At 43.8% G+C, this 24,977-nt stretch overlaps 1 protein-coding gene across 1 annotated transcript in view; it reads left to right on the top strand.

Annotated features, from left to right (window-relative positions):
- Window positions 1–24,977, top strand: part of PRMT3 (protein arginine methyltransferase 3) — a 130,944-nt gene that overhangs the window by 84,335 nt on the left and 21,632 nt on the right. Inside the window, exon 13 of the mRNA XM_075326667.1 lies at window positions 90–176. Within this exon, the coding sequence (XP_075182782.1) occupies window positions 90–176 (87 nt within the window). The remainder of the gene's footprint in view (window positions 1–89; window positions 177–24,977) is intronic.

Raw genomic sequence — 24,977 nt, 5'->3', positions numbered from 1 at the left:
AGTCGTTACAGCCTCGCGCCAGGACATAGACTCGTCTTCTGAACATTCAATTTTTCCTATTTTTTTTCTTTTTCCCCCCTCTATTTTAGGACATTAACTGCCAGACGACCGCAGTGAAAGATTTGGATTTCTGCGCAGACTTCTCCCTGCCGATCAAAAGGGACGGGGCGTGCACGGTGAGTGGCGGGGTCCGTGCAGTTGGGGTAATGGCCGAGCCGCAGGGACGTCTCCGGTTATTTTTTTTCTCTGCAGATCGTCAACCACCTTAACAATTGAGACACTGGGAAATATCAATGGCGGAAAGAAGGAGTTGGGCCCTGTGCGCACTAGAAAATGGAATTTTCTTAAAGGGAACCTGTCAGCAGAATTTTCGCAATTAAACTAAAAGATTCCCCCCTCTGCAGCTCCTGGGCTGCATTCTAGAAAGGTTCCTGTTGTTATTGTGCCACCTTTTGAGACCTAAATAAACACTTTATAAATTCTTACCTTTTTGTATGCTAATGTGTTTTTATGGTCACGGGGGCGGGCTGTATGCATCCGTTATTCGCACCCTTACCGCTGTACGCCGTCCCCCATTGCTCATTTACATGAGGACGCCCCCTCATGTAACTGTGTCCTCCCGAGGTCTCGCGCATGCCCAGTGCCACACTGTGCAAAGCCTGAACGCTGGTGAGGTGATTGCGCAGGCGCGAGATTATGGGCGGCGCTGTGATTGTCGTCAGCAGCGTCAACCAAGTACCCGCCCATAATCTCGTACCCGCGCTTTTCCCTCTGCCTCCACCTTTCTGCGCAAGCGCTGGCCATATGACTCCACGTCACCTCTTACCCATGTTTCCCTGGAGCAGGAAATAGATGGGAGAAGCGGAGCGGCACACCACCGATCAATAGAGGAGACACGCGCATAACAGTGGAGGCAGAGGGAAAAGCGCGGGCACGAGATTATGGGCAGGTACTTGGATGACGCTGCTGATGACAATCACAGCGCCGGCCATAATCTCGCGCCTGCGCAATCACCTCACCAGCGGTCAGGCTTTGCAGTGCCACTGGGCATGCGCGAGACCTCGGGCGGACAGTTACATGAGGAGGGCGTCCTCATGTATGTAAATGAGCAATGGGGGACGGCGTACAGCGGCAGGGGTGCGGATAACGGACGAAATACAGTCCGCCCCCGTGACCATAAAACCACATTTGCATACAAAAAGGTAAGACTTTATAAAGTCTTTATTTTGGTCTCAAAGGGGGCACAATAACAACAGGAACCTTTCCAGAATGCAGCCCAGGAGCTGCAGAAGGGGAATCTTTTACTTTAATTACGAAAATTCTGCTGACAGGTTCCCTTTAAGAAAATTCCGCAGCCTCTGAAAGATTACCGCACCTGCGAAAAAAAACCGCAGCAAACAGCACGTGGTTTTGCCGTGCTATTGCCGCAAATTTTTCGCAGGTTGTTCCCTGCGGTTTTTTACCATTATCTATGGCAAAAACCGCAGGTACCTGCAGAAAAGAAGTTACATACATGCTCATTAATTCCGCAGCGGAAATTCCGCAGCAAAACTCACAAGTATAAAAAAAACGCAGTGTGCGCACATCATTTTTCAATCCCCATAGGTTTTGCTGGGAAATGACTGCACAAATGCTAGACACATTTTCTGGAGCAATTCCTTCAACGAAATCCACGGTAAATCCGCAGCGTGCGCACAGGGCCTTAAAGGGGTTTTCTAAAATTCGACCATTACATCGTGAGCAACTCTGTAAAGTGCTAATATAGTGTTTGTTTCACTTTATTGCAATATTCTGGGTCTCTGCTTTCTGCCATTGAAAGAAAGCACTAAACTGAGCTGCTGATCTATAGAACAGAAGGATAGAGGCAAATTATGTATTATCTCAGGATAAGTAATGTATGTACACAGTGACTACACCAGCAGAATAGTGAGTGCAGCTCTGGAGTATAATACAGGAGGTAACTCAGGATCAGTACAGGATAAGTAATGTAATGTATGTACACAGTGACTGCACCAGCAGAATAGTGAGTGCAGCTCTGGAGTATAATACAGGATGTAACTCAGGATCAGTACAGGATAAGTAATGTAATGTATGTACACAGTGACTGCACCAGCAGAATAGTGAGTGCAGCTCTGGAGTATAATACAGGATGTAACTCAGGATCAGTACAGGATAAGTAATGTATGTACACAGTGATTGCACCAGCAGAATAGTGAGTGCAGCTCTGGAGTATAATACAGGATGTAACTCAGGATCAGTACAGGATCAGTAATGTATGTACACAGTGACTGTACCAGCAGAATAGTGATTGCAGCTCTGGATTATATTAGAGTATAGCCTTATTTAAGCTTTACATTTGAGCTGAATGGTTGTCCTGGCTTTTTAATTCTATATGAAGATCCACTCATGTTAGAATGATCGAGTCCTCTTGCCAAATTGTCCTATGGATCCCGATCAGAGCTGGGTTCAGGCTGGTGCAATCAGTGGTGATATTTTTTGTTTTTCGTGCACACATAGGGGCTGTTTTTCTGTGGCGTGGCCCTTTAATTACAAAGCGATAAATTCTAGAAGAAGCCGGAGCTGCTGTTGGTGTTTGTCTTCACACATATGTAGAATTTATGGTCTTGTACCAAGAAAAAAGCCTGTGCTCAGTGGGGATAATGTGGTTTATTGTTCATTTACTGCAAGGTTGGGCAGCAGGAGATGATAAATGAAGTGTCAGACACTAACTAAACCTATCCCCTCCGTCCCCCCCTCCCCAGTAATAGCCGGGGATCTCGTACAATAGATTTCTATGTATCTTGTAGTCATGCTCCGGCGTTCTATTATAATAACCGCGGCCTGGTGCTAATTCCATGACTGTTGTCTGTAAAACGTTCCTCGGTGCTGCCGTTCCGTGCTGCGTCCCCTTCTCATTACGGGGGTCCTGCCGGGAGCTGATGGAATGAGAATTGATCTGGCGTCCTACAATTTCAGGGCAGAAAAAGATTTATATTAATAGGAGACAAAGAGCAGGACTCGGCAACGACTGCGGAAAAATCAAAATGTCATTGCCTGGAATACAGGGAGGATAATTCATTCCAAGTCCTATAGACATTCATGTAGTGGGGGGTGGGATGCTGCAGAGGGACCCTCAACATCTCCTGGCATGGTTATCATACATGGATGGGGGAAACGAGACATTACTTTGCACTGACCATTAGAGATGGTTGGACTCGCAGATAACCGGGACCGGCGGGTCCCTGCTAAAAAAAAAAATAAAAATCCGCTTCCGGTCCGGAATCTGATACCCATTTAAGTCTATGGGAACCTCCGGGTATTCAAAATGTTATTGGAAGAATGGGTGGATAGGAGCGAAAGCTGTGTGCTCATTGAAGCTCTATGTCATGGCGGGTTGCTGCTTCCGGGTCACACATTCACATTCGGAGCTGCGTGTGTCTGGATCGTGCACAAAAGAAAAAGGTAGATGCTAGAATGTATGGGTTCCTTCGAGGTATGACGTAATTTGTCACGGGAGGGGGGGGTTGTGTGTTCAAAATGCAGCCCGATGTAGAATAAACATTCTTTTTAAGTCCATGTGAGCATGGAGTTCTTTATAATAGAAGCAGGGGCTTGGGGGTAAGACCCCTAGATGGGGGGACAGGGATGAGGAGATCTCTGCACCCACAATGTTTCCTCCTCTGCTCATCCTAAGCCCTCCTGCTTCATGAAGCAGGAGGGCTCAGGATGAACTGCGCCCGCAATGTTTTTTCCTCTACTCATCCTGAGCCTCTTGGTTCATGAAGCAGGAGGGCCCAGGATGAACTGCGCCCGCAATGTTTTCTCCTCTACTCATCCTGAGCCTCTTGGTTCATGAAGCAGGAGGGCTCAGGATGAGCTGCGCCCGTGATGGGTTGTCTTCTACTCATCCTGAACCCTCCTAGTTCATGAATCAGGAGGCTCCGGATGAACTGTGCCCACAATGTTTCCTCCTCTGCTCATCCTGAGCCTCTTGGTTCACGAAGCAGGAGGGCTCAGGATGAGCTGCGCCCGCGATGTTTCCTCCTCTGCTCATCCTGAGACTCTTGGTTCATGAAGCATGAGGCTCAGGATGAACTGCACATGCGATATTTCCTCCTCCGCTCATCCTGAGCCCTCCTGGTTTATGAATCAGGAGGCTCAGGATGAGCTGCGCCCACAATGTTTCCTCCTCTGCTCATCCTGAGCCTCTTGGTTCATGAAGCAGGAGGGCTCAGGATGAGCTGCGCCCACGATGTTTCCTCCTCTGCTCATCCTGAGCCTCTTGGTTCATGAAGCAGGAGGCTCAGGATGAGCTGCGCCCGTGATGTTTCCTCCTCTGCTCATCCTGAGCCTCTTGGTTCATGAAGCAGGAGGGCTCAGGATGAGCTGCGCCCACGATGTTTCCTCCTCTGCTCATCCTGAGCCTCTTGGTTCATGAAGCAGGAGGCTTAGGATGAGCTGCTCCCCCCAATGTTTCTTCCTCTGCTTATCCCGACCCCTCCTGGTTCATGAATCATGACTCTGACCCGCAGACAGCGCCTGTGAATGGTTGCAGTCAGACGCTGTCACACAGGCTGGGGGGGTGCATCTGACTGCAACCAATCAGATTCCAGGACGGGCAATGGGCGGGGCAAGCAGTGCATATGTATGAGCAATGATTAGCGGGCCAGGGAGGCTGCAGGAGCAGCGCACAGCCGAGCACGAGCAGTTTACAGCCGCGACGGAGCCTTGGTAAGTATGAAGCGCTCGCTTCTTATTTTCTTCATTTTTCCTTTTTTAATTTCCCAAGTGCCGAAACACCCGAAATCCCAAGCCTGGCACCCGAGCACCTTTTGAAACCGCGCGGATCCGTACTTTTTCAGTTCAGGTCCACCCATCACTACTAATCACTAATCGGTTACTTATACCAGCGCTGGTATACAGCAGCAAGATGTCTCGGCTCTGGTATATAACCTCATGTATCAGCGCGGGTATAGGACACTTAGGCTGTGTACGCACGTTGTGTTTTTTCATGCATTTACGCAGCATTTTAAACTGCAGCGTAAACGTGTGCCTTTTGCGTTGCCAGCAAAGTCTATGACAATTGAGCAAATTCCATGTGCACGTTTTAAAACGCAACGTTTTGAATGCCAAATTTTTTACAAAATCGATGCGTTCTAAAAAGCAACTTGTCACTTATTTTGTGCATTTTGGATGCATTTTCCACCCATTGAAATCGATATCGATCTCTCTGTCAGTCTCTGTCTCTCTTTCATACTCACCGATCCCCGGCGCGGCGCTGCACGGCTGTCACACTGCTCCGGCGGCTTCTCCTGCTTTTGAAAATGCCGGCCACTCATTATTCCATCTCGTATTCCCTGCTTCCCCCGCCCACCGGCTCCTATGATTGGTTGCAGTCAGGCACGCCCCCATGATGAGTGACAGCTGTATCACTGCAACCAATCACAGCCGCCAGTGCGCGGGTAATATCGTGCAGGAATATTAAATAAATAAAAAAAAAACAAAACGTGCGGTCCCCCCCAATTTTGATACCAGCCAAGATAAAGCCACACGGCTGAAGGCTGGTATTCACAGGATGGGGAGCCCCATGTTATGGGGAGCCCCCCAGCCTAAAAATATCAGCCAGCAGCCGCACGGAATTGCCGCATCCATTAGATGCGACAGTCCCGGGACTCTACCCGACTCATCCCGAATTGCCCTGGTGGGGTGGCAATCGGGGTAATAAGGAGTTAATGGCAGCCCATAGCCACCACTAAGTCCTAGGTTAATCATGGTAGGCGTCTGAGACACCCCCAATGATTAACCTGTAAGTGAAAGTAAATAAACACATACACCCAAAAAATCCTTTATTTGGAATAAAAGACAACAAAAACCCCTCTTTCACCACTTTATTAATCCCCAAACACCCCTCCAGGTCTGACATAATCCACACGAGGTCCCACTACGCTTTCAGCTCTGCTACATGAAGCTGACAGGAGCGGTAGTAGAGAACGACCTCTCACTGTCAGCTCCACAGAGCAACTGAAGTGAGTCGCGCTGTCAGTGATGACATCACTCGGGTTACCCGCGGCCACCGCTGGATTCTCCATCTGTCTCAGATGGAGGACTACAGCTGTGGCCGTGGGTAACCTGAGTGACTGCACCGCTGATCGCGCGGCTCACTTCAGTCACTCAGGTGACCCGCGGGCGGCCATAGCTGGATCTTCCAACTGTGACAGCAAATCGTCCGAGTGACTGAAGTGAGCCCTGCGATTAGCAGTGTTCTCACTAAGGTGATTTGCGGTCTCGGGCAGAGGACTCCAGCTAGCCGCGGGTAACCTGAATGACGGCACCGCCGATCGCGCGGCTCACTTCAGTCACTCGGGATTTGTGGTCACCGGTGACCACAAATCAGACCGTGGCACACACAGAACCGCGCGATGACAATGATGTTTGGTGAAGTTCATCCGAGTTCATTCTGATCGCGCGGCTCTGTCTCGCAGCCAGCCATACTCTATGGAGATGTTGAGCCGAGAGAGACCGCACTGTCAAAAATGCATCCATTCTGCATTAAAAATGCATCAATTCTGCATTAAAAATGCATCCAAAACGCAGCATGTTGGATGTGTTTTGAAACGCACAAGCAGTGACACAACGCTGCAGTATATTTGTCACGGCAGAATGCAACATGTGCACATACCCTTACTGAGTCAGTACTAACGGATTTCTGCAATGGCAGATTTACCATGTCACTGCTAGTATATAACATATATCAGTGCCAGTATATGACAACAAATACATAATCATGCTAGCATGTAATGTGCATCAGTGCTGGATGGTAACACCTTTTGGCGCCTGCATACAGCAGATAAAATAAGTATTAAACACATCACCAATTGGCATTAATTAATCACCAGATGTCGGTAACAACCCATCCAATTTACACAGGGAAAGAAATCAAACCATAGATGTCCATAAATTTTAATTATGTGTAATAATGAGAAATGATAAAGTATTGAAAAAAGAGAGGTGCAAGAAGCCATGGAAAGCCATGGCACCCGCTGAAATCTGTCAGTAATTAGAAAGCAATCCTGCCACTTAGTGGAAAATAAGATTAGCTGGTTCAAAAGAGGTCTCATTAACAAGGTGCCACACAAGAAACAGCACATGACTGGTAAAACCAGCGAGCTGTCTCAACTTTATTCTTTCACCCGTATAGAACATGTCAGTGCCAGGTTATATTAGATTGGTGCCAAAATGTAAAGGCACTAGTATATAGCAGATATCACTAACGGTATATAGTAACACAGTGTATCAAGGCTGCTGTATAGCGGTTGTTGGCATATAACGTATTATTGCTGGTTCTTTCCTTTTGACATGTCTGATGCTCTCCGGTGCAGACATCGCTGAGTTCTTTACCTACGGAAACATTTGTTCTCCTGACGAATGGAAAACTTCGGGATCTTTCTCTGTAAGGTAAATTACACTTGAGCCTTGGGCGCCTCCGGATTACATGTCCTCCATCTCCGTCGTCTCCTCCGCAGCTTCTGTCTCTCATCAGACAATAGACATATAGAAGTGCGGCCCATAGCGGCAAATTACGGCTACAGTATATCGGCAGTGTATACCAACCCTCGAGCACTTTTCTGCAGTCAAGATGTCAGACGTTGGGCTTAGCTGTTTCTTAAAAAACACAAGATAAAAACAAAATGAGCAAATACCCTGCAATAAATAAAGTAACATTACATGTAAATAACATTGGGTACTTAGTTGATACTATTTTCCATCAAAAGATCGTAAAATCCGTCCCCCGCAACATATTACCCTGTACTGATCTTCAGTTACATCCTGTATTATGCTCCAGAGCTGCACTCACTATTCTGCTGGTGCAATCACTGTGTACATACATTATATTACTTATCCTGTACTGATCCTGAGTTACATCCTGTATTGTACTCCAGAGCTGCACTCACTATTCTGCTGGTGCAGTCACTATGTACATACATTACATTACTGATCCTGTACTGATCCTGAGTTACCTCCTGTATTATACTCCAGAGCTGCACTCACTATTCTGCTGGTGGAGGCACTGTGTACATACATTACATTACTTATCCTGTACTGATCCTGAGTTACATCCTGTATTGTACTCCAGAGTTGCACACACTATTCTGCTGGTGCAGTTACTGTGTACATACATTACATTACTGATCCTGAGTTACCTCCTGTATTATACTCCAGAGCTGCACTCACTATTCTGCTGATGCAGTCACTGTGTACATACATTACATTACTGATCCTGTATTGATCCTGAGTTACATCCTGTATTATACTGCAGAGCTGCACTCACTATTCTGCTGGTGCAGTCACTGTGTACACTACAGTTAAAAAGTTTGGGGTCACCCAGACAATTTTGTCTTTTCCATGAAAAATCATACTTGTATTGATCAGATGAGTTGCATAATGAATAGAGAATATTGTCCAGACAGTGATGAGGTTAGAAATAATGATTTTTACTTGTAATAATAATGTTCTCTTCGGCTTTCGGCACAGAATGCTCCTTTCCAGCAATTCCAGCTTTGCAGACCTTTGGCATTCTAGCTGTTAATTTGCGGGGGTAATCTGGAGATATTTCCCCCCATGCTTCCCCCTCACACAAGTTGGATTCTCTTGATGGGCACTTTTTGCACCATACGGTCAAGCTGCTCCCACAACAGCTCTATAGGGTTGAGGTCTGGTGACTGGGCCCCTCCATTAAAGATAGATACCAGCTGCCGGCTTCTTCCCTAAATAGCTCATGCATAATTTGGAGGTGGCTTTGGGTCATTGTCCTGTTGTAGGATGAAATTGGCTCCAATCAAGCGCTGTCCACAGGGTATGGCATGGCATTGCAAAATGGAGTGATAGCCTTCCTTATTCAAAATCCCTTTTACTTTTGTACAAATCTCCCAATTTACCAGCACCAAAGCAACCCCAGACCATCACATTACCTCCACCATGCTTGACAGATGGCGTCAGGCAGTCTTCCAATATCTTTTCAGTTGTTCTGCGTCTCACAAATGTTCTGTGTGATCCAAACACCTCAAACTTCAATTCGTCTGTCCATAACTTTTTTCCAATCTTCCTCTGTCCAATGTCTGTGTTCCTTTGCCCATAATAATCTTTTCCTTTTATTAGCCAGTCTCAGATATGGCTTTCTCTTTGCCACTCTGCCCTGAAGGCCGGCATCCCAGAGTCGCCTCTTCACTGTAGACATTGACACTGGCATTTTGCGGGTACTATTTAATGAAGCTGCCAGTTGAGGACCTGTGAGGCGTAGATTTCTCACACTAGAGACTCTAATGTGCTTGTCTTGTTGCTCAGTTGTGCAGCGCGGCCTCCCACTTCTCTTTCTACTCTGGTTAGAGCCTGTTTGTGCTCTCCTCTGAAGGGAGTAGTACACACCGTTGTAGGAAATCATCAGTTTCTTGGCAATTTCTCGCATGGAATATCCTTACTTTCTAAGAAGAAGAATAGACTGTCGAGTTTCATATGAAAGTTCTTATTCTGGTCATTTTGAGAGTTTAATGGAACTAACAAATGTAATGCTCCAGATTCTCAACTAGCTCAAAGGAAGGTCAGTTTTATAGCTTCTCTAATCAGCAAAACTGTTTTCAGCTGTGCTAACATACGTGCACAAGAGTTTTTAAGGGATTTGTAAACATCCATTAGCCTTCTAACACAGTTAGCAAACACAATGTACCATTAGAACACTGGAGTGGTGGTTGCTGGAAATGGGATTCTATACACCTATGTAGATATTGCATTAAAAACCAGATGTTTGCAGCGAGAATAGTCATTTACCGCATTAACAATGTATACAGGGGATGTCTGTTTAATTTAATGTTAGCTTAATTGAGAAAAAATGTGCTTTTCTTTAAAAAATAAGGAAATATCTAAGTGACCCTAAACATTTGAACTGTAGTATATATACATTACTCCAGAGCTGCACTCACTATTCTGCTGGTGCAGTCACTGTGTACATACATTACATTACTGATCCTGAGTTACCTCCTGTATTATACTCCAGAGCTGCACTCACTATTCTGCTGGTGCACTCACTGTGTACATACATTACATTACTGATCCTGAGTTACCTCCTGTATTATACTCCAGAGCTGCACTCACTATTCTGCTGGTGCAGTCACTGTGTACATACATTACATTACTGATCCTGTACTGATCCTGATTTACATCCAGTATTATATTCAAGAGCTGCACTCACTATTCTGCTGGTGCAGTCACTGTGTACATACATTACATTACTTATCCTGTACTGATCCTGAGTTACATCCAGTATTATACTCCAGAGCTGCACTCACTATTCTGCTGGTGTAGTCACTGTGTACATACATTACATTACTGATCCTGTACTGATCCTGAGTTACATCCTATTTTATACTCCAGAGCTGCACTCACTATTCTGCTGGTGTAGTCACTGTGTACATACATTACATTACTGATCCTGTACTGATCCTGAGTTACATCCTATTTTATACTCCAGAGCTGCACTCACTATTCTGCTGGTGTAGTCACTGTGTACATACATTACATTACTGATCCTGAGTTACATCCTGTATTATACTCCAGAGCTGCACTCACTATTCTGCTGGTGCAGTCACTGGGTACATACTTTACATTACTGATCCTCCACTTGGGATGGTCCCTAATGCTAGTTCTTCATCTCTCTAAGGGCCAGCAGACCTCAAATTCGGAGCAGGCCTGAATTTTTCACACTTGCCTGTGGGCAGCTATATAGATAAAATTCACCACCCAAAATAAATTAAATAAAATAAATAAAAATAAATAAAATAAATAAAAGATGTAAAAAGATAAAAAGAAATGAGCTTGCACTGTAGGGTCTTTGCTGATTTTGGTTTTCTTAGCCGCGGTGTGAATATACACCTGCACATTGCACTTTTAGCCAACGTGTGCTCCGGCTCATTTTTTTGCTTCAGCCATTTCTTAGTGACAGTTATTGTGTTTTCCATTCGAGGTTCACCTGACTCTAATAGACTCTGATCTTCCTATCCTGGTAACGTAGCCGTACAGGAAGATGGGATGTATCGCCGTCTGGTAGAACGTAGTGACAACCATTATTGGAGGTGTGATCGTGGCCATATTGGTTGGCACCCGGGTTTCCCAAAAATGATAAAACAAAGAAGCGCCAATTGATCTGGGCAAATAAAATGTCCTCAAATATCTTCTACCTCCTCAATACGAGCCGTCATGTGAGCGCCGGGTCTCCTATAGTCAGCCTATCAATTTATGCCCTCCCGTATAGCAGTAATGTGCGGTGGGGTCCGCAGCCGCTCTGTATTCCAGGCGCGTGTTCGCACTTCATCCGTCCTCCATCATCCCTGCTGTTCTCATTACCCACCGAGCTCATTCTCGCTGGAAAATGGCTTTCTTGTTTCTGTCAATGGAATTATACAGAACATACCGCGCACAGCTTGGGCATGAAATGTGCCAATCGCGCCACACTTTCCGAGGGTCTTTAGTCGCATTGACCTGGTTTTGACCCCGTAAATTGAATCCGCTAAACTAACCGGCCCTAAAATTGCTTCTTTTCACGGCAATGACAAGTTTTCTATTGAAATAAAATACGTCAGCACTAAATGTGATTAACACGTCCAACGCCAAGATCTGTCTTCATTACAACAGAACTGAACGGTACAAAGATCCAACTGTCCGGTATTGGGCGGGAACGTCGTGAAATAATTACACCCCCCATAGCCAAAAAATCTAAGATCCATTGCATCAGTTTGTAAATATGTTAATTATATGGTATATTCTTTACAGCAAATATATACTGTATCCATACATCACATTACTTATCCTGTACTGATCCTGAGTTACATTCTGTATTATACTCCAGAGCTGCACTCACTATTCTGCTGGTGCAGTCACTGTATACATACATTACATTACTTATCCTGTACTGATCCTGAGTTACATTCTGTATTATTCTCCAGAGCTGCACTCACTATTCTGCTGGTGCAGTCACTGTGTACATACATTACATTACTGATCCTGTACTGATCCTGAGTTACATCCTGTATTATACTCCAGAGCTGCACTCACTATTCTGCTGGTGCAGTCACTGTGTACATACATTACTGATCCTGTACTGATCCTGAGTTACATCCTGTATTATACTCCAGAGCTGCACTCACTATTCTGCTGGTGCAGTCACTGTGTACATACATTACTTATCCTGTACTGATCCTGAGTTACATCCTGTATTATACTCCAGAGCTGCACTCACTATTCTGCTGGTGCAGTCACTGTGTACATACTTTACATTACTTATCCTGTACTGATCCTGAGTTACATCCTGTATTATACTCCAGAGCTGCACTCACTATTCTGCTGGTGCAGTCACTGTGTACATACTTTACATTACTTATCCTGTACTGATCCTGAGTTACATTCTGTATTATACTCCAGAGCTGCACTCACTATTCTGCTGGTGCAGTCACTGTGTACATACATTACATTACTTATCCTGTACTGATCCTGAGTTACATCCTGTATTATACTCCAGAGCTGCACTCACTATTCTGCTGGTGCAGTCACTGTGTACATACATTACTGATACTGATCCTGAGTTACATTCTGTATTATACTCCAGAGCTGGACTCACTATTCTGCTGGTGCAGTCACTGTGTACATACATTACATTACTAATCCTGTACTGATCCTGAGTTACATCCTGTATTATACTCCAGAGCTGCACTCACTATTCTGCTGATGCAGTCACTGTGTACATACATTACATTACTTATTCGGAGTTACTGCCTGTATTATACTCCAGAGCTGCACTCACTATTCTGCTGGTGCAGTCACTGTGTACATGCATTACATTACTGAGTAAATACATTACATTACATTACTGATCCTGAGTCTCACTATTCTGCTGATGCAGTCATTGTGTACATACATTACTTATCCTGTACTGATCCTGAGTTACATCCTGTATTATACTCCAGAGCTGCACTCACTATTCTGCTGGTGCAGTCACTGTGTACATACATTACATTACTGATCCTGTACTGATCCTGAGTTACATCCTGTATTATACTCCAGAGCTGCACTCACTATCCTGTACTGATCCTGAGTTACATCCTGTATTATACTCCAGAGCTGCACTCACTATTCTGCTGGTGCAGTCACTGTGTACATACATTACTGATACTGATCCTGAGTTACATTCTGTATTATACTCCAGAGCTGGACTCACTATTCTGCTGGTGCAGTCACTGTGTACATACATTACATTACTAATCCTGTACTGATCCTGAGTTACATCCTGTATTATACTCCAGAGCTGCACTCACTATTCTGCTGATGCAGTCACTGTGTACATACATTACATTACTTATTCGGAGTTACTGCCTGTATTATACTCCAGAGCTGCACTCACTATTCTGCTGGTGCAGTCACTGTGTACATGCATTACATTACTGAGTAAATACATTACATTACATTACTGATCCTGAGTCTCACTATTCTGCTGATGCAGTCATTGTGTACATACATTACTTATCCTGTACTGATCCTGAGTTACATCCTGTATTATACTCCAGAGCTGCACTCACTATTCTGCTGGTGCAGTCACTGTGTACATACATTACATTACTGATCCTGTACTGATCCTGAGTTACATCCTGTATTATACTCCAGAGCTGCACTCACTATCCTGTACTGATCCTGAGTTACATCCTGTATTATACTCCAGAGCTGCACTCACTATTCTGCTGGTGCAGTCACTGTGTACATACATTACATTACTTATCCTGTACTGATCCTGAGTTACATCCTGTATTATACTCCAGAGCTGCACTCACTATTCTGCTGGTGCAGTCACTGTGTACATACATTACATTACTTATCCTGTACTGATCCTGAGTTACATCCTGTATTATACTCCAGAGCTGCACTCACTATTCTGCTGGTGCAGTCACTGTGTACACACATTCCTGATCCTGTACTGGTCTGGAGTTGCTGGCTGTGTATTGTTTTTTGGCTTTGCGGTGCACTGTTTGGGTGTTTGCCAGTGACATGAGATCGCCTATTGACCAGCACAAATCATCTTGAGTCCTTCGTCGCTGACATCAATCACGCTCAGATGAGTCCCCACTGTGTAAGAAAATGCCATCATCTTCCCTGCAGCCGGAGTGAGGAGTGATGGCCGCTCTCCTGTCTGCCGCTCCCCTGCTGAATTTCCAGAGAATCCCATCTCTCCGGCCTCATCAGGAGTGCTAACCTTCTATTGAGCTTTAGTCCTGCTGTTCGCTGTTGTCTTCCCCCGCAGAGCTGACAATCATTGATTTCTCTTGCTGGGTACAGCAGTGATTATTCGGAGCAGGACCCTCACACCTGAGTGGAGACCCCGGCCCCCTCCCATACTCACACTGTAATATCTGTGTCCATTCACATCATATCATGCGCTCATATCTATATATTGATTGCAGCCATTGAACTTAATTATTCCTCGGAACGACTTGTTCTGCAGCTTGAATTTCACAATACTCCTGGCTTCTTGCTGATACATTGTATACATGTGGATCATTTCCTAGAGACACTGTATATAGAACTCTGCAGATAACTCTCATTTCACACATTTCTCCATATAGCCTTGGCTGCCGCCATTGTTGGGCCTCTGGTTTATATATTAATGTATCACCGTCCTGTGATCGTCTTGTTTTCGGCAAGGAGTTAACAGATTGTGCATGCAAGGAGTACAACTGTGGGGATTGATGTTCCCACTAATCCACACTGTTAGGTGTCATAATTTGCCACCTACAGGTCATCTGATGGACACAGTGTCAGTACCTGCGAGATCAGCATGACACAGATATTTGTCATGAAGCTGTAGTGAGCCCCTTCTCATGACAGGTGTATGTCATAAAGCAGTAAGTTGCTAGGATTTTTGCTTTCCTTTTTTTTTTTTTTTTTTATTTTTCCTATATTGAAACACTGAGAGGCAGCACTATCTGTGTCTGCATCAACAGGGAGAGGCAGCACTATCTGTGTCTGCATCAACAGGGAGAGGCAGCACTATCTGTGTCTGCATCAACAGGGAGAGGCAGCACTATCTGTGTCTGCATCAACAGGGAGAGGCAGCGCCATCTGTGTCTGCATCAACCGGGAGAGGCAGCGCCATCTGGGTCTGCATCAACAGGGAGAGGCAGCGCCATCTGTGTCTGCATCAACCGGGAGAGGCAGCGCCATCTGTGTCTGCATCAACTGGGAGAGGCAGCGCCATCTGTGTCTGCATCAACCGGGAGAGGCAGCGCCATCTGTGTCTGCATCAACCGGGAGAGGCAGCGCCATCTGTGTCTGCATCAACAGGGAGAGGCAGCACCATCTGTGTCTGCATCAACCGGGAGAGGCAGCGCCATCTGTGTCTGCAACAACAGGGAGAGGCAGCGCCATCTGTGTCTGCATCAACAGGGAGAGGCAGCACCATCTGTGTCTGCATCAACAGGGAGAGGCAGCACTATCTGTGTCTGCATCAACAGGGAGAGGCAGTGCCATCTGTGTCTGCAACAGGGAGAGGCACTGCTGTCTGTGTCCGCATCAACAGGGAGAGGCAGCACCATCTGTCTGCATCAGCAGGGAGAGGCAGCGCCTTCTGTGTCAGCAATAGGGAGAGGCAGCACTATCTGTGTCTGCATCAACAGGGAGAGGCAGCGCTGTCTGTGTCTGCATCAACAGGGAGAGGCAGCACTATCTGTGTCTGCATCAGCAGGGAGAGGCAGCACCGTCTGTGTCAGCAATAGGGAGAGGCAGCGCCGTCTGTGTCAGCAATAGGGAGAGGCAGCGCTATCTGTGTCTGCATCAACAGGGAGAGGCAGCGCTGTCTGTGTCTGCATCAACTGGGAGAGGCAGCGCTGTCTGTCTCTGCATCAACTAGGAGAGGCAGCGCCGTCTGTCTCTGCATCAACTAGGAGAGGCAGCGCCGTCTGTCTCTGCATCAACTAGGAGAGGCAGCGCCGTCTGTGTCTGCATCAACAGGGAGAGGCAGCGCCGTCTGTGCTTCCATGACCCTCAGGGAGAGACAGCAACATCTATGTCACCAACAGGGAGAGGCAGCACCGTCTGTCTGCATCACCAACAGTGAGAGACGGGCGGTACAATGTGCACCTGCTTCATTTATAGGGAATCAAATGGGGTAGTACTTACGTAATTGACAATGCATGGAGAGGCGAGGCAGGGATACAGTGCTGTCTGATCCTATGGCACTGCAAGAGAGAGGCACAGTACCCAATGTATAGGTAAAGCGGAGGTAGTAATGTATGTGCACACATTACATAGATGGAGGTATAGCTAACTACCTGCATATTGTACATATAGAATAAGAATGTGTGAATGTTACCACTTGTACAAGGAGTCTGTAGTATTTGTGCCCACATCATTTACAAGGAGAGACAGGAAGGCAGTACTACCTGTTCCATTCTAATTTGCTGGGAAAGAGAGGCAGGCAGTGCTATCTGTGCTTACACCGTGATGTACTTTATACTCTCACCCTGTACTTTGCTTCCTAGCTGGCTATAAAGATTGCAGCATGCGCCCAACAACTAAAAGGAAACGTCCAGCCCTGACACTTATCAGTGCGTGCATCCAAAAAGGGCAGCCATGAGAAGTTCTGCGTGCAGGCTGCAGAAGCTTAGATGATCACTGAAAGAGAAGAGGCAGAAACCCTTAGCCTATGTGCACACAGTGCGTATTTGCGCGTTTTTCGGGTGCGTTTTTGATCAGAAAACTGCATGAATTTGCTTCCTCAGCAAAGTCTGAGTTTTCATTTTTGCTGTCTGCACACAGCGGTTTTTTAGCTGCGTTTTTGTGGTGCCCACAAACGCAGCATGTCAATTATTTTTGCGTTTTTCACCCATTGAGTTCAATGAGATGTTCAAAAACGCAATGAAAAACGTAAATTGCAAATATTGTTGCGTTTCTATGACTAAAAACGCAGCTATAAACGGAAGGGGAGGGTAGTAAAGTGACATGTACAGGAAGAGGATTCCTTCTGTTGGTAAACACAGAAGAGTGAATCCTCCCGGTACCGCCACCGCTGCTTCCACCTCCCGTGCGGTGCCATGTCCGCTTCCGTCCTGCGCCATGTCCGGACGGGAGGTGGAAGCAGCTGCGAAATCAAAAGTGAACAGTAGAAAAAAAAAATGTCATACTCACCTGTCTGCAGACTCCCGGTGCCATGCCCGCTCCCAGCTCCTCTCCCGGTACCGCCGCTCCGGCTGTGTGCAGTCTCCCAGGCACGTCCGATGGCTGCAGGACCTCGCAGTGATCACCTGATGCGGTGACCTGACGCATCAGCTGATCGTAAGTCTCACGGTGACGCCGGCTTTTTACCGCCCGGCAAGCTTAAACGATCAGCTGATGCGATCAGGAGACCGCATCACTGAGTACCGGCAGCTTCTGCACCGATCGGACGGGAGTCAGCACAGACGTGTGTATTTTTTTTTTGCACTGATGCATCAGCTGATTGTATAAATGGCCTTATACAATCAGCTGCTGTGTGATGTGATTCACGTCCTTGAACCTAACACATCATCTGATCGCTTTGCCTTCCAGCAAACCGATCAGATGATATTTGATCCGGATTGGACGGCGCGGGACCCTTCACCTAGGATTACTGTGGACAGGGGTTCTTTATTTCAATAAAGATGGAATCACTAATTGTGTTGTGTTTTATTTCTAATAAAAATATTTTTCTGTGTGTTGTGGTTTTTTTTTTTTTATCTTTACTAGAAATTCATGGTGGCCATGTCTAATATTGGCGTTACACCATGAATTTCGGGCTTAGGGCCAGCTGATAATATACAGCTAGCCATAACCCCATCATTACCCAGCAGGCCACCCGGCATCAGGGCAGCTGGAAGAGTTGGATATAGCGCCAGAAGATGGCGCTTCTATGAAAGCGCCATTTTCTTAGGTGGCTGCGGACTGCAATTCGCAGTGGGGGTGCCCAGAAAGCTTGGGCATTCTGCACTGCGGATTCCAATCCCCAGTTGCCTAGTTGTACCTGGCTGGACTCAAAAATTGGGCGAAGCCCACGGCACTTTATTTATTTTTTTTTTTTTAATTATTTAATAAAATTCATGAAATAATTTAAAAAAAAAAAGGGCTTCCCTATATTTTTGGTTCCCAGCTGGGTACAAATAGGCAGCTGGGGGTTGGGGGTAGCCTGTAGCTGCCTGCTGTACCTGGCTAGCATACAAAAATATGGCGAAGCCCACGTCATTTTTTTTTTTTTTGGGAGGGGGGGGCAAAAAACTCCTCCATACAGTCCTTGATGGAGTATGTTGAGCCTTGCAGTTCTGCAGCTGCTGTCTGCTCTCCTGCATACACTAGTGGATGGAGCATGCAGAGCCTCGTAGTTCTGCTCCCCCTGTATCTCCCTCCAGCATACAGTCCTGGATGGAGTATGCTGAGCCTTGTAGTTCTGCAGCTGCTGTCTGTGCTCCTTCATACACTAGTGGATGGAGCATGCAGAGCCTTGTAGTTCTGCTCCCCTGTCTCTCCCTCCAGCATACAGTCCTGGATGGAGCATGCTGAGCCTTGTAGTTCTGCAGCTGTCTGCTCTCCTGCATACACTAGTGGAGAATGAAGAACATACTGAGGAAGGAAATGACATCGGACCTTTTTTTTTTCTTTTTCAACAATCTTTAATGGCATTGTTCACTCAAAAAAATGCATAAAATCGCAGTGAGCAAAAAATGCACCAGAACGCGGTAAAAACTCATGCGGTTTTTGCCGCGTTTTTTTTTGCAGCGGGTGCGTTTTTTGCAGCAAAAAAACGCACAAACGCAGCGTAAAAAAAAACGCAATTTGTGAACTTATCTTTAGTTATCAACTCTTTTGAAAACAGAAACGAGGTGTAAGGGGAATTGGGCTATGCTCACACGTTGCGTTTTTGGACCTATTTTTTACTGCAGCCAAAACCTGCTCTCTTGACAGTAAAAAAAAAGTTGCTTCCAAAATGTATTTTTTGCATCTTTTCTTGCTTTATTTTTTTGCATTTTTGCTTCTGTTTTTGCGGCTTTATTGCTTGTTAATGCTTTTTTTGGCTGCTTTTATTGCCCTTTTTTGCTGATTTTTTTTTTTTTTTTTTTTTTTTTTTTACTGCTGATCTTGCTCTTCTTTACTCTTATAGCCCTTTTTTGCTTTCTTTTTTCCTGCTTTATTTCTTTTTTGCCTCTTTTTGTTATTGCATTTTTGTTTTTTTGCTGTTTTTTTTTTTTTTGCTTAATTTTTCGCTTTTTGTTTTTTGCTTTTTTTATTGCTTTTTTTTGCTTCTTTTATTGCCCTTTTTTGCTGCATTTTTGCTTCTTTTTTTGCGGCTTTATTGCTTTTTTGGTTTCTTTTGTTGGCTACTTTTATTGCCCTTTTTTTTCTGCGCTTTTTTGCTGCTTTTTTTTTTACTGCTGATCTTGCTTTTTTTAATCTTTAATCTTATTGCCCTTTCTTGCAGCTATTCCTTTTTTGCTGCTTTTTGTTATTGCTTTTTTGTTGTTTTTTTTGTTTTTGTTTTTTTGCTTCATTTTTGCTTTTTTTGTGGCTTTATTGCTTTTTTTTGGCTGTTTTTATTGCCCTTTTTTTGCTGCTGATGTTGCGCTTTTTTGCGGCTTTTTTTTTTTTGCTGCTTTTTTATTGCTTTTTTTTGCTGCTGATGGTGCCCTTTTTTACTGCTTTTTTATTGCTTTTTTTTTGCTGCATTTTTTGTATCATTTGTCTACAGTACACATTTAATACAGTTTGCTGCTTTTTTTGGTGACCAAAACAAACTGTATTAATCGTGTACTGTAGACAAATGACACCAAAAAAGCATCAAAATCTCAGCGGTGGCATTTTTGCACGCTCTCATTTCTTTCAAAGGTAAAAAAAAAATACTGCAAAAATGCTGAAAGAGTTGACATGCTGCTTTTTTTTCAAAAACGCAGCAGTTTTCCATTTCAGGAAAAAAAAAAAAAAAGCATTTGTGTGCATGATATTTCTGAAATCTCACCGCTTTTGCTAGTACTGTAAAAAGCAGCTTTTTAATTTGCATAAAACTTAAAAACTTAAAAAAAACCTGCAAAAAGAGCAGCAAGAAAACATGTGAACATAGCCTTAGACAGACTCGAGGAACCCCGATTCTAGCTGTTATTTCCCAGCCTTTCTTGAAAAATTTTATTTTATTATAATATATATATATATATATATATATATATATATATATATATATATATATATATATATATATAATATATTATAAATAATATATATTATTTATTATATTCCTTAAAATTTCCGGCTATTAATCCTTTTTTTTTTTTTATGTTCTGTATTTAAAACTAATTAGCTAATTAAACTAATCACCGTGCCTTAAACTTTAGTGCAATCCATCCTGGAGTCTCGTCCCTTTTCATACATGGGTGTGTATTCGTTGTATCCCCATTTTTGAGGATTTAGTGGTGGCGCCCCCGCCGCGCTGCAGTGGTGCCGCTGCTCCTTCATGCCTGGCTAAACTCCATCACAAGAACATTATCCTCCTACTTTGTGCGCCTAACTGGTTCATTGTATCTTCAGTGGTACGCACGAGGCCGGCACTATCACAATGATAAATCACCCCCCTCCGGATAAAAAACGCCCTGACAACATTTAATTTCCTTTCTTCTCATTGAATAGATCATTTTCCTGTTGTGTATTTTTCTTCTCCTGTGAACGGATTATAAAAGTTTATTGTGTCCACGGTCACCGAGCGGCAGAACAGGCGACGCTCGTACCAAGGCTGCGCGTCTACAGGAGCTTTATTCCATCAAGGTTAACAGGAGATATCACAATAATTCTTGTTTATGGTTCAATTGGAAGAACGCAGCATCCTTGTTCTGTATAACGTCTGCCGCAGGATAACATTTCACCTTTTTTTTTTGTTTTCTTTTACATCTGATCATCCAAAAGTAATTTTAGGGGAAAAAGAGATGCTTTTGGCCTCACACAAGTGCAATAATCAAATAAATGTAACTATTATAATACATAAGAATATAACTACTATAATACTGCCCCCTATGTACAAAATATAACTACTATAATACTGCCCTTATATACAAGAATATAACTACTATAATACTGCCCTTATATACAAGAATATAACTACTATAATACTGCCCCTATGTACAAGAATATAACTACTATAATACTGCCCCTATGTACAAGAATATAACTACTATAATACTGCCCCATATGTACAAGAATATACCTACTATAATACTGCTCCTATGTACTAGAATATAGCTACTATAATACTGCCCCTATGTACAAGAATATAACTACTATAATACTGCCCCATATGTACAAGAATATAGCTACTATAATACTGCCCCTATGTGCAAGAATATAACTACTATAATACTGCCCCCTATGTACAAGAATATAACTACTATAATACTGCCCCTATGTGCAAGAATATAACTACTATAATACTGCCTCTATGTACAAGAATATAACTACTATAATACTGCCCCTATGTACAAGAATATAACTACTATAATACTGACTCCTATGTACAAGAATATAACTACTATAATACTGCCCCTATGTACAAGAATATAACTACTATAATACTGCCCCCTATGTACAAGAATATAACTACTATAATACTGCCCCTATGTACAAGAATATAACTACTATAATACTGCCCCTATGTACAAGAATATAACTAATATAATACTACCCCTATGTACAAGAATATAACTACTATAATACTGCCCTCTATGTACAAGAATATAACTACTATAATACTGCCCTCTATGTACAAGAATATAGCTACTATAATACTGCCCCTATGTACAAGAATATAACTACTATAATACTGCCCCCTATGTACAAGAATATAACTACTATAATACTGCCCCTATGTACAAGAATATAACTACTATAATACTGCCCCTATGTACAAGAATATAACTACTATAATACTGCCCCTATGTACAAGAATATAACTACTATAATACTGCCCCCTATGTACAAGAATATAACTACTATAATACTGCCCCTATGTACAAGAATATAACTACTATAATACTGCTCCTATGTACAAGAATATAACTACTATAGTACTGCCCCTATATACAAGAATATAACTACTATAATACTGCCCCTATGTACAAGAATATAACTACTATAATACTGCCTCCTATGTACAAGAATATAACTACTATAATACTGCCCCCTATATACAAGAATATAACTACTATAATACTGCCCCTATGTACAAGAATATAACTACTATAATACTGCCCCTATGTACAAGAATATAACTACTATAATACTGCCCCCTATGTACAAGAATATAACTACTATAATACTGTCCCTATGTACAAGAATATAACTACTATAATACTGCCCCTATGTACAAGAATATAACTACTATAATACTGCCCCTATGTACAAGAATATAACTACTATAATACTGCCCCTATGTACAAGAATATAACTACTATAATACTGCCCCTATGTACAAGAATATAACTACTATAATTCTGCCCCTATGTACAAGAATATAACTACTATAATACTGCATCTCGTGTAAATTTTTTCCTAGAGAAATAAATAAAACCTGTGAAGTCCATTTCTGTGACAATCGATGTTGATGGACCTTGATTGTGTTTTATGCTGGTAGGAAACCGCTCTTGTGGTTGACTGAAAATCAATCCGGTAAGTCAACCATAGCTGAGCCAAGCATAATCTATTACTGGTTTTGGGAGAACGTCCTGACGTCAAGCAAATAGCTAATTTCTTTGCAATGGGATTCCATAGGGGGTTGGGCAGGCGGTGACATTCTTGACACCACGCAGAAGTTCCTGGATTTCTCTAGAATCCTTTAGAATGTCACCTTCTCCTAAATGTCTCATTTTTGACCATATGTTTTTTACAATTTCATGCCCTCTAATCAAATCCCGAGCCCCGGGTTCTCCAATCTCTGTTTTCGCTCAACTTGGGGTCGACAGCACTGGTTTTGCAGACGGTGATCAGTCCAGGCAGTAGCTGTCAATCACCAGTGAGGGAGGCGTGGCATGCAAATCCAGTGATCGTGGCAGCGCCTCTTGGCCACACCCTGGGTGCACCGTGCACCCTAATTAGCATATTTGATTAATCTTCAGTTTTAGCTGATCAGAGGCAATGATTAGATCACTAAAGGGGCCATTATTACAAGAGTGTCATCCCCTACAAGGCAGTTTATGCTGCCAGTATCTTATTTATTTGGGCCTCCCTGTCTATAGCCCTCTTCTATATCCTGACGCAGGCATACAAGTTTTTGCTGCCATTAGTCGATTTTGCAATCCAAATATATATTGGACTCAATTGGGTCATAATGATTGCAAACGTGTCTAAAAAAAACAGGCATTTCCCAGTTGTCTTTTACTTTTTTATGGACGTTCCTTCGCCTGTACAGTCATAGTGCACATATAGTGTATTGGGTTTGGGATGTATCCGTAAAAATAACGAATAGCAAAAAAAACTCTGATACCTGAATGCTACCTTAAAGGAATTTTCCACAAAGTAATTTGCTAGATACACTTGTGTTTTTGGAAAGCTTTAACTTTACTAATGCAGTAATGGAGGTTACTAATCTTCCTGGAGTTGTCACTCTATTTTCCAAAATGGGAAAGAAGTCACTTCAATAGAAATTGTAGCAACTAGTGCACCAGGGCAATCGGGATAAGCTGGGTAAAGCACCAGAATTCGGGTATCTAATGGATGTGCTAATTGTGGGATTGCTGCGTGCTGCTATTTTTAGGCTGGGCAGGGCCCAATAACCATGGGCCTCCCCAGCCTGAGAATACCAGTCCCCAGCTGTCTGCCTTATCTGCTGTGGTTATCAAAAATGGGCAGGAGCCCACATAGTTTTTTTTTAAAGGGAATCTGTCACCAGATTTGGTGACTATAAACTGCAGCCACCACCAGTGGGCTCTTATATACAGCATTCCAGAATACTGTATATAAATGCCCAGGCCGCTGTGTAGAATGTAAAAATCACTTTTTATTATACTCTTCTAGGGGGCGGTTTGGTCCAATGGGTGACGCTGCTCTCCGGTCCAGCGCCTCCTTTTTGCGAAAACCTTCTACCCAGCCCAGTATGGATGACGCATCCTACATCATGCACACTGCCGTCATTCAGGTCCTCCGCAGGCGCACTTTGATCTGCCATACTGAGGGCAGATTAAAGTATTGTAGTGCGCATGCGCAGGCGGTCTTTAACCTTTCCTCGTATTTGCACATTACAATACTGAGCAGGGCTGATCAAAGTGCGTGTGCACAGAAGTGTAATGCCGGCCTGTGTGCATGACGTAGGACACGTCTTCAATACTGGGCTGGGTAAAAGAAGGACGGAGATTGCAGCAGAGAGGAGGCGCAGGACCGGACAGCTGCGACACCCATCAGACTGGACTGCCCCTTAGGTGAGTATTATAAAGGTGATTTTTACATTCTACACAGCGGCCTGGGCTCTTATATACAGCGTGTTAGAATGCTGTATATAAGAGCCCACTGGTGGTGGCCGCAGCTTATAGTCGCCAAATCTGGTGACAGGTTCCCTTGAAATTATTTTTCAATAATTTATTTTTTATTTTTTTTTAATTTTAATATCATGGGGGAGCCTCTTTTTTTGGTAATCAGCCAAGATAAAGCACACGGCTATCTACCGGTACTTTATCTGCGCTGGTTATCACAAATATGCAGGGACCTCATGTCAAAGTGGCGTAATACTCTGTTCCCAGAAGCGACCTGCATTGCAGAGATGCATCCAGGCATCTTCCACCTACTGTTCCCATTCAATTTCAGCACTTTTCCATCCATTTCATCACTTTTACAGGGTCTTGCCAGACATTCAGTGGGGGTCCCATGAGTTTCCCATTGACTTGCATTAGATTACTTATTCGTGATGAATAATC

This window comes from Anomaloglossus baeobatrachus, chromosome 10 (assembly GCF_048569485.1).
Source record: "Anomaloglossus baeobatrachus isolate aAnoBae1 chromosome 10, aAnoBae1.hap1, whole genome shotgun sequence".
In the NCBI taxonomy this organism is placed as follows: Eukaryota; Metazoa; Chordata; class Amphibia; order Anura; family Aromobatidae; genus Anomaloglossus; species Anomaloglossus baeobatrachus.
Note: the sequence above shows the minus strand (reverse complement) of the source record. Positions and strands in the feature narration are given on the sequence as shown.